The sequence below is a fragment of the Megalobrama amblycephala genome, unplaced genomic scaffold (assembly GCF_018812025.1).
Source record: "Megalobrama amblycephala isolate DHTTF-2021 unplaced genomic scaffold, ASM1881202v1 scaffold407, whole genome shotgun sequence".
Lineage (NCBI taxonomy): Eukaryota > Metazoa > Chordata > Actinopteri > Cypriniformes > Xenocyprididae > Megalobrama > Megalobrama amblycephala.
In genome coordinates this window covers 88,578-98,523 of record NW_025953361.1, presented here as the reverse complement: position 1 = coordinate 98,523, position 9,946 = coordinate 88,578, and the positions used below count along the sequence as shown (strand labels likewise).

The 9,946-nt window shown below is 37.8% G+C and overlaps 1 protein-coding gene across 1 annotated transcript; it reads right to left on the bottom strand.

Annotated features, from left to right (window-relative positions):
• Nucleotides 1–1,038: 1,038 nt before the first annotated feature.
• On the bottom strand, nt 1,039–9,085 carry LOC125261380 (interferon-induced very large GTPase 1-like). Its single transcript, XM_048179956.1, has 2 exons — nt 9,056–9,085; nt 1,039–7,353 (listed from the first exon to the last, which is right to left on the bottom strand). The coding sequence occupies exons 1-2, from the start codon at nt 9,083–9,085 to the stop codon at nt 2,620–2,622; spliced, it is 4,764 nt and encodes a 1,587-aa protein (XP_048035913.1). The 3' UTR covers nt 1,039–2,619.
• Between the last annotated feature and the right edge of the window lie 861 nt (nt 9,086–9,946).

Sequence of the window (9,946 nt, the reverse complement as noted above, 5' to 3'; positions counted from 1 at the left end):
AACATCAGATGCTCATAAATAAAGAGTAAAAGATTAATACCCGACATCAGAAAGATACATAATGCCGAGTGTCTGAAGGATACAAAGCATTACAGGCTGATCTGGCTACAGAATCGCGTCGTGAGCCTCCTGCAACTTCTCCCTAAGTACCAGACCAAGTTAGAAATCTCTTTTAAATGCAATCATGTGCTAACAATGGGAATTTGCATTACTCAAGTCCAGACCTGGGTAGTTTACATCTTTCGATGACAGAAGGTAATTTGCATGAATTGCCAATTGGCAGATGATCTGCCCTCCACAGAAAGCTAAAATTTCTCTAAACTCTTCAAACCTTTATTACATTCTGGTTTACTACTGTGGGAATGAGACCTTTGTACCAGTCACACTGAAACATTTCAAATGATACCAAACACGAAGAAGGGGGTAAAAGGACATAAATGTAAATTAAATGTGATTTACTCTTAAATGTAAATTAAATGTGATTTACATCTTGGGTGTGGATGCTTATAGAGAGTTCAGATTTGAATCTCCAGAAATGTCCTTTGTCCGCTCAAGGTGTATTCGTTCCTCAAACAGATGCCACGGCATTTTCCGGTTTCTCCAGACTTACCATTTTGTAAACAAGTCATCTCCTTGGAATTATAAGGTTCTATCTATTTTTGTCAAAATTGAGTTATTCAAATATTTTTATTCTATGACAATTTATTTACATTATGTGATGTTTCTTTTTTAAGTTGTACATTTTGGGACTCTTTTTAGAAAACAAAAAGGTTCTATCTACAAAACTGTAACTGGGTTCTATACGGTTCTTCTGTGAGCCAATCAACACTTTGAATGCACACACGAGGGCCAATCAGTATCGGCTTTCTTTGTAACGTCACTGGAATGTGCTGTGACAGCGAAAAAGATCATAGAAAATCTTAAACCAGTGAAGATGCAATATTTATTAGAAACCTCATAACTGACTATTTTATTTATGATCTTGTCAATGACAGCAGCACAAATTCAGGGAATTCAGTCTATTTTTGTGTCTTGCTGTAGCTTTGCTGAGGAGTTATTTTCAGTTAGACACCACGTTAGCCAGCAGCACTATTAAGAGGATAGGCAGGGGCGGACTTAACCAATAAGCGAGGTAAGCAGCCGCTTAGGGAACTGGGAAATTAAGGGGCCCTTGACAAATACCAAGAAGCCTACATAAATTATAAGTGGGGAAGCTGGTCTCAGAGCCCTCCCCACCTATACAGTGCCCAACAAATTTCCAGTGTAAATCTGTGGTGAAAAATAGAACTGCAGCGCCCTCTCATTGAGAACCATTTGGGCAGATTTCTGGCTGGCGCATTTATTTCCATGTGACATTACATCATATAAACCTCGCCCCAGTCAGTCACAACAAGACAATATCAGTCCGCTTCAGATATGTGTCTGCATCAAGTCAGTTACTAATTTACATGTCTGTTCTTCCTATGTGGAGTAGACAGCGTATTAAATTAATGAGAGTATTTAGTGAATAGTTTCTATATACAGTAGTTCTGTTGGGTTTTATGTTTTTCTGAGAATAGACATGGCTTTTCTACACTGGAATTCCTACATAACTTGTGGGTAAGATAACTATGTAACATTCTAAAACAACAACACATTAATATTAAAGTGTAATCACAAATGTTGTTAATTAGCTGTAAATAGTTTGTTTGTGAATTTAAGTTTTTGTATTTGTGAATTCAATTGTATTTAATTTTACATTGAGAAAATTAAAGTTCCAGGTTACGGATCAGGGGGTACAGATACCTACCCCCTGAGGATAGGTTCAGGTTTTGTAGTCTATTTGCTTTATTTCAGTCATGTCATTGTTATATGAGGGAGGTTATGTTTAAACGTTGATCTGTCCTGTGTACTTGTATTGAGCAGCATGTAGTTATAAAGCTCTAAGCTATGGCATGCTGGATTAAAGTGTATAAACAACATTAAGTGAGATGAAATGTTACATTTTATATTGTTGGTAAAAACAAAAAGAGTTGTTGCATAGTTGAAATAATTTAAATAATTTAAATTTGAAATATTTTAATTATATATAGTCAGTGAAAATGTTTATTCAGCTTTTAACACCTTTGATGAAGGTGATGTTTTCTTGCAGTTTTTTAGTCTTAATGTCTTAAATGTTACAATATTAAGCCTTAAAGGTAAAATGGTCAATAATTTAATTGATGGGATCTAAATTACAACAATAAATGTTAGAATGTTATTTCAGCCATACTTCAGTCATTTTCCCTGTCCCACTTTCAGCTCAGATGTATTACAGTAGCTGCTTTCTGTCTAAACAAAAGGAAAATTCCTATCTAAATGTAACATCTGCACTAGACAAAATATTTAGCACTGCCTTTTATGCTTAACTTGAACAAGAAAAAAAAATTTGAGAATTTGAGAGGATTTTGATATTGTACATTTAGAATACATTTAGGGTCCCTGTCATTTTCATGTATGATAGAAATTTGTTCCCATGTAATTTTTGTTATATGGAACACAAAAACTTTGAAGCTCAATATCTCAAAACTGCTCAGAACGCAGATAGAACCTTATACTTCCAAGGGGACAAAGTGTTTTAAAAGATACTATTTTGCTCTATTAGTATTTATCCAAACTCTGAATAGCCTCCTCTTTTTTAAGATCTTTCCATTGATTTAGAATCTCATAATGCTGCCCAAATGTTTTCTTGTGGTACTCTTCCAGATCGTTCTTGAATCTGAACACAAACCACTTCCAATAGGGCATTTCATAGATGTCATGGGTTATGTTCCACTTTGCATAAACTCCTCCTGCTTTTCTGTATTCCCGGTATAGAAAAAACTTATTTGATTTGCTTTCATGAAAACGTTGATCACTTTTCACTAAATTTGTACAAATATTAGCACAGAGATCCAGAGATACTGAATTATGCCAACCTATGATTCCATCCACTCGATGGAAAGGAACACTGTGATCTCCAGCATGGTTTTCTATGGTGCAGGTGCAGATGGCACTGCAGAACGGACACTGAACCCAACAGCACTGACAGAAGTGACCAATCAGAAGCTCATCTGGTCTGAACTTATAGTCCAGATTTACTGAAAATGTCATTGTGTTGAATCTATTGCTGATGTCAGTCATTATAGCAGTAAGTTCTTGTGTCATCACATCTTCTAGAAGTTTGAAATCATCAACATCATCATGTTTGACTCCTCTGAGGTCTTTTTCAGAGAAGATCAGCTCATCTGAGATCTGCTGTGTGAAACTCTTCAACCACAAACCAGCATCTCCTCTGTTCTCTTGAACATGTTCAGTAGATTCATGTGCTGCTTTCATGATCTTCTGCTGCAGGAGTTCAATGTTCTCCTTCATCTTGCGTAAAACACTGACTCTGAACTTATCAGTGATGTACCGACTGACTTCATCTCTGATGAAACTCTTGAAGTGATCTCTGGGATTATGAATGTAGTTCATGTATTTGTCAAAATCCTGCTCTTCTGCCAGTGTCTTCAGGATGTGTTTATCCAGATTTGATCTGTTTCCATTCAGTGATTCACAGTTTGATCTCATTTCATCTGCTAGATCTCTGGCAGTCTTCTTGTAGACGCTCTGCTCAATGGGCTCTTTCAGTTTCTGACAGATGATCTCACCAAAAATGGCAGCTGATGTTGCTCCATGACAGGATTTCTGGAAAATACTATAGTACTCTTCTCTCTTCTTCTCAACATATATTACAGGATCATTGGCTTCTCTGAACAGTCTGTATTGGTCAGTCATCATCTTCTTTGCATTCTCACAGATGGAAAGAACCAAATCCATGAAGAATTCATTTTTGAACACATATTTCACTCGTCCTTCCTCATGTTCTGTTACTCTTGCCTTGATGTAATCTGTGAGTTGTTGAATGCAGCTGATGTTGTAGCCCATCTTTGAAATGTTAAATGACTGAATCATTATGTCTGTCTGCAGAGCAACATCTGTGACAAATGATCTGATTTGGGCTTCTTCATCTTTAGCTAGGACATAACCAAACTTCTCTTTAGCTGATCTGTAAGCATCTTTGAAAAATTCATTGGATCTCTTTAACTGTACATAATCTGAATAACTGCACATAGTGAAAATATTCCTCCTCTCCCTCCAGTGATCTACAGAAACACTTCCATAGACGTCACTGAGGATCTTTCTCACATCTCTCATTACATCAATGTCTCTGATTGCAGGAGTGTCTCTGATGATCTTCTTCACACTCTGTTCCCAGAACAAATCAAACTCTTTCTTCAGTGTTTCTTCATTATTTGCGTTGTCTTTGTGTTTTAAAGCAAGTTTTGTGCTCTTTTCAAAGAGAGTGTTTTCATGATGTATCCTCTGATCATCAATTTTTTTCTTCAGGTGTCGCTGCTGAAGAACCTCATTTAATTTCCTCTTTGTTTCTCTCACAATGTTTTCCTGAAGGTCTTTGATTTTGATTTCAAATGATGTTTTCCACTGAATCAGTATATCTTTATCTTTGTCTTTCTCAAAGAATTCTGACATTGATTTTTCCACTTCTTCACTTGTCTTCTTCAGTTCACTTTTAATATCACTTTCTTTAACCTCATGAATTGCTTCATTTTCTATTTTGTTGTGTAGTTTGTTCTCAGTTTCCATAATGACTCTGCGAAGACTCCACGTCCACTTGCTGTATTTAGTCTCCAGTTTCCTGTAGGCTGAAATCTCCAGAGAATTTCTGAAGCTGAAGACGAATCGTTCCTTCAGTAAAGCCTCCCAGAGATCTTTAACTCGATCTTTTAAGTCTTTCGAGGTCATTCCATCTGATTTTTCTGCATGAGACATAATAGTTTCCTTCAGTTCTTGAATATTCTCACAGTAGTTTGGGTTTGGTGGAGCCATGGGTGGGTTTCCCTCCCAGAGATGAGAGAAATACTTCACATCTTTATCAACATTAAATCTAATGACATCACTGAAACATTCTTCATCACAGACTTCATCTTTAGCAGCGAGTTTTGTCATCTCATCCAGTTTCTCCTGCAGTCGTCTCCTTCCCTCCATGTTTTTCTCTCCAGCTGTGACGTCTGAAACATTCTGATGCACAAACACACAGCTGGGATTCAGTCTGACCTTCTTCATCCTCATGAAGGCCTGAACAACAATCTGAAGAATGTCCTGCATCTCAGATGGGTTTTCTCCAAAGATGTTGATCAGTGTCAGATTTCCAAGACCAACAACAAATGTGGCCAATTCATTGTCATGATCTCTTGTTGATCTTCCAGTCAGTTCTAGAGCACGAAGACCCTCAGTATCAACAACCAGAATATAGTCGATCTTCATCTGTGTTTTCATCTCGTCTGACACTCTGACCAGCTGCATGAAAGCTCCTCTGGTGCACCGGCCAGCACTGACAGCAAACTGGAGTCCAAACATGGCATTCAGCATGGTGGATTTCCCAGAGCTCTGAATCCCTAAAACTGACAGCACAAAGACTCTCTGGTCTCCCAGTTTCTGGATGAGTTGATCTAGAACAGCAGAGATCCAGATCACAGGAACATGAGCAGCATCTCCATCCATCAGCTCCAGTGGAAATCCAGAGATCATCATCTCTGCTGCAAGACTCGGGAAAGAAGAGAAGTCAAACTGCAGGTCTTTCTTGTTCTCATTAACAGATGAACATGATTCATAGATCTGACCGATCTCCCTCATGATGTGCTCCAGACCAAAGGTTGCAGCTTGAAGATCCTCAGATATTCTCTCAAGTTCAGTTTGTGCAGCTTTGAGTAGTTCAGATTTATCATGATTCTCTTTCAGTTTTGACCAAGTTTCATCATATGTATGATGTAGAGCAGAAAGATCAGCTGATGTATATTCATCCATGAGGATTCTGAGCCATTTAAAAAAAAACATCTTATATCTAGTATTTGAGTTCATTTCTTTAATAAAGATCTTCATAAACTCACTGACATCAGATTCATGCTGCTGTTTACGGATTTTCTTCATCTCTAAGTGTTTTTTACTCATTTCCATTTCTGTCTCATCTCCTCGAGATCGATGCAGTTCTTTGTTCTTCTGACTCCACTGATGCCACAGTTTCCCCTGATGAGGCAGAACTGATTCTTTGATTTCCGTTAGATGTTTCTTCTCCAGTAAACTCATCGTATGCTGTGCTGCTTCTCTTCCTCTCCTGCAGTCTTCATCATCTTTCTCATCTACTCTGATTTCTGAGTGTTTGGACACATCTTCAAATCTGAAAGTTGAAGATGATTCTGAGAGACAATCATTTATCGCTCTTCTGAGTTCTTCAGATACTTCTGACTGATTTCTGTCTTTCAAACCAATCTTGAATTTACCTTTCTTCATCTCAATGACAGGAGATTCATCCTCAGTAAAAAGACAAATGAGCGGCTTTCTGTTTCCAAACAGGTTTTGGATTATTGCTGCACTTCTGTCATTCCTGTCCAGTCGTGGCAGAAGAACAACATTGACTGAGCTCATTTCAGTGAGGATCTGCAGCTGTTTCTCATGGTCTCCTGCATCACCGTGTAGATTACAGAACGAAACACACTCAGTGAATTTATCCGTGTTTTTCCCAGAGGGGCAGAACCAGGCGATCTCCACCACTCCATCCATCAGGACTCTGGTTCTGCTGCTGCCTGGGCAGTTCCTGTGGAAGAACGTGTTGTGTTTCTCATTGATCAGACTGTTCATCAGCTGAGACTTGGATGAAGACACAGAGCCAAACCTGAAGAAAAACACCATTGGAGTTTGTGCCTTGTAGATCGGCTGGGTTTGACTGATGGTCTCATTGTTGGTGTTTCTGATCTTCCAGCTCTTGTTGATTTGTCTGAATGTCCAGAGAGGAAACTCAATCTGTTGTGTGAATGGATCAGGAACAAGCAGAGGCAGAGCGTACTGACACTGGGACAGTTTAGTGACCATCAGCTGCTTCAGGAAACCATCAGCACAATGAAACACGGCCATCTGGACATCCATCGGGTGGATTCGATCAGACTGACTCATTCCTTTTGACAAAGAGGTGTTGTGAAGGACAAAATGAAAAATATCCCCCTCATCTTCAGATGACTGAGTATCTCTTTGCTGTGTGTCATTCTGTTCATTGTTCTCTTTCATTTGAATGTGTCTTGTTCTGTAGTCCATCATCAGTAGTTTTTGTATGAAAGTGTGAACCAGCTCTTCTTCAGCACAAGACTCATGAGACTGTAATGAATGAACAGTTATCTGAAGAATGTCTGCAGCTTTCAGTTTGTTATGGTGCCTCTCCTCAAGATGAAGTCTGTCAAATAGATGCTCTATTTTATTTCTTTCAGTCTCTCCTGCTGTTCCGATGTTCTTTTTTCCCCCCTGTTGAATAAATGAACAGCATTACATTTACTCAATGGAATCCAATAGTGTGTAAAAGATATTCTGTGTTTATGTCTTTTATGATGCTTCTGTAAAGTTTACTTATTTATTAAAATTTAGATTTCAATTCGATCCCAGCTCCATGTTTAATCTATCTCCAATTTTAAATGATTCTCATTCATTTAATTCTGTTAGCAAAGCCAATATCTGTATATATATATATATATATATATATATATATATATATATATATATATATATATATATATACAACAGTTCTGTCTGGTTCTCGAATCTGATTGGCTGATAGCCATGCGATATTTCAGTGATAACAGCACTCCTACTGCCTTTTCACCATTTGTATCACTCCGCTTGAAGTGACCGTCATGGCGGCCGACCAAATCAACCGTAATTTTTACAAATACTACTATTTGTACCACAAACTGTAGTTTTAATAGTTTTTAAGGCGAGAATGTAGTTGTTTAGACCTGAAATATGTGACTCATATTTAATAACAGCGCCTATTTTACAATTTGTTTTGACGTTTTCGGAGATGCGAGCTCGAGTGCATCAGCGGCCGTTCAGTGCTTCTGTAACCGCCGATAACAGCTTCATCTCGGCCAGTGCCTCGGGGATTTGCCGCTGGCTCTTATAGTGGTTAAACATGAGACATTATTCAATTTGAGTACATAGAACGGGCAATCTTTGGTTTTATTAATCTATTATTTGTTCCAGAGCAAGTCGAATTGTGCTATATTAAATTTGATAATAATAAACCCAGCTAACACACAACGTAACAGCTACGTAATGTATTCGTACTTTTTGGTAATTTCATGACTTACTAACTGACAACGTAACTACGACGTCGCATGCCAGTAATTTCATTACCTTCAGATTACCATCTCACAACGTCGTCAGTACGACCCCCTAACGTTATAAGATTACCAAGGACGTTCCAGATACGTACTCTATTCGTAATATATTGGTAATTCCATGACTTACTAGTAACGTAACTACAACGTTGTATGCCCGTAATATTATTACCATAAAATTACCATCTCACAACGTCGTCAGTACGACCCCCTAACGTTATAAGATTACCAAGGACGTTCCAGATACGTACTCTATTCGTAATATATTGGTAATTCCATGACTTACTAGTAACGTAACTACAACGTTGTATGCCCGTATATTATTACCATCAAATTACCATATCACAACGTTGTCAGTACGATCTCCTAACGTTATAAGAAAAACCAAGGACGTTCCAGATACGTACTCTATTCGTAATATAATGGTCATTCCATGACTTACTGGCAACGTTACAGCAACGTCATGTGCTGGTAATTTCATTACCATTTACGCGTTCTTTATATGTTATTATTACCAGAATTTGCCATTTAAAATGTGTAATTAAACGTCAGACACAAGACTGAAATGTCCCCTAAGAAAAAAAAAAAGTTTCTTTTCACCAAGTCAGAATATGGATGATTGCTTTTTATATATAGTGACGTGACATACAGCGCGCGCCTCCACAAATGGAGTGCGCGCCGCGCGCACAGTATGTTGACAAGAGAGTAAAGTTAATTTTTCTGAGAGAAGAATTTATTTTTCCGAGGTGACAACGAATAAATGGCTTTTATAAAAATGTATAAAGTTAACTTTGGAAAGACGCAAAACCTTTTTTTATTGTTATGTTTACGTTAGTGCTGGTGGCCGTTAGAGTTGCCATGGCAACCGGGAAAACATTCAAGCTGTTGGAGAGGACGGCGTCGACGTTTCTCCATGTTTCTCGTCAGTTTTATAGCAATAAAGTTCAACAACTGCGTCAGATTGGTTAAGTAACATTACCCACAGTCTACCTTAAGTACTTTATGTTAATATTTTTACCTCTGTGATTGAACGTCTGAAATATATGTTGGCAAAATGGTACGCTAGCATAGCATATGTTTTTAATGATACTGAGTGCAAACGTCTTGAATGCTTTTATTTTATGTTTCACTGTAGGCGATATGTTTTTATTTATAGTTTGGGTGTATTTCATTATTTTTATTTGGATTTTTGTTCATGTTCTGCATGTTTTTCAAAATAAATGAATTGAATTCATTTTGAGCTCTACATTCATTGTTCACAGCTGTTGGAATAGCCTTTAAATTAGTTTGGGCAAATGAGGACATAAATTAGGTTAAACTACTGCATGTCCGCCCATAGAAAAATAAATAAATATAAAAATTACCAGCTGATTACCAATACACAACCAATGATACACAACGTTGCCACGACGTCGCAGTTACTAACTGGCAACGTCACAAAGTTACGTTGTGGCAACGTATCCGGGAATTTCACTTTTCCGGTTGAGACAACGTAACTAGTTACGTCGCCACGACGAAAGTTTGGTCACCAAATTACGTTGAAGTTACGTAACAGTCACGTATTTTGGTTAGCTGGGAACGTTACGTTACATCCTTATATAGCACATTGGCTACAACTAGACGGGACATATCAGACTCTTCTCCGCTCTTCAAATACGTAAAACATTAAACTTTATAAACATATGGTTTTTTGAGCAAAGAAAACGCTTTACAATTTTTTT

Coding starts and splice junctions, on each gene's coding strand:
- LOC125261380 (XM_048179956.1), bottom strand. CDS start 9,085: ATGGCAACTCTAACGGCCACCAGCACTAAC. Junction 7,354..9,055: donor TAACGGCCACCAGCACTAAC/GTAAACATAACA, acceptor TTTATTCAACAG/GGGGGAAAAAAGAACATCGG.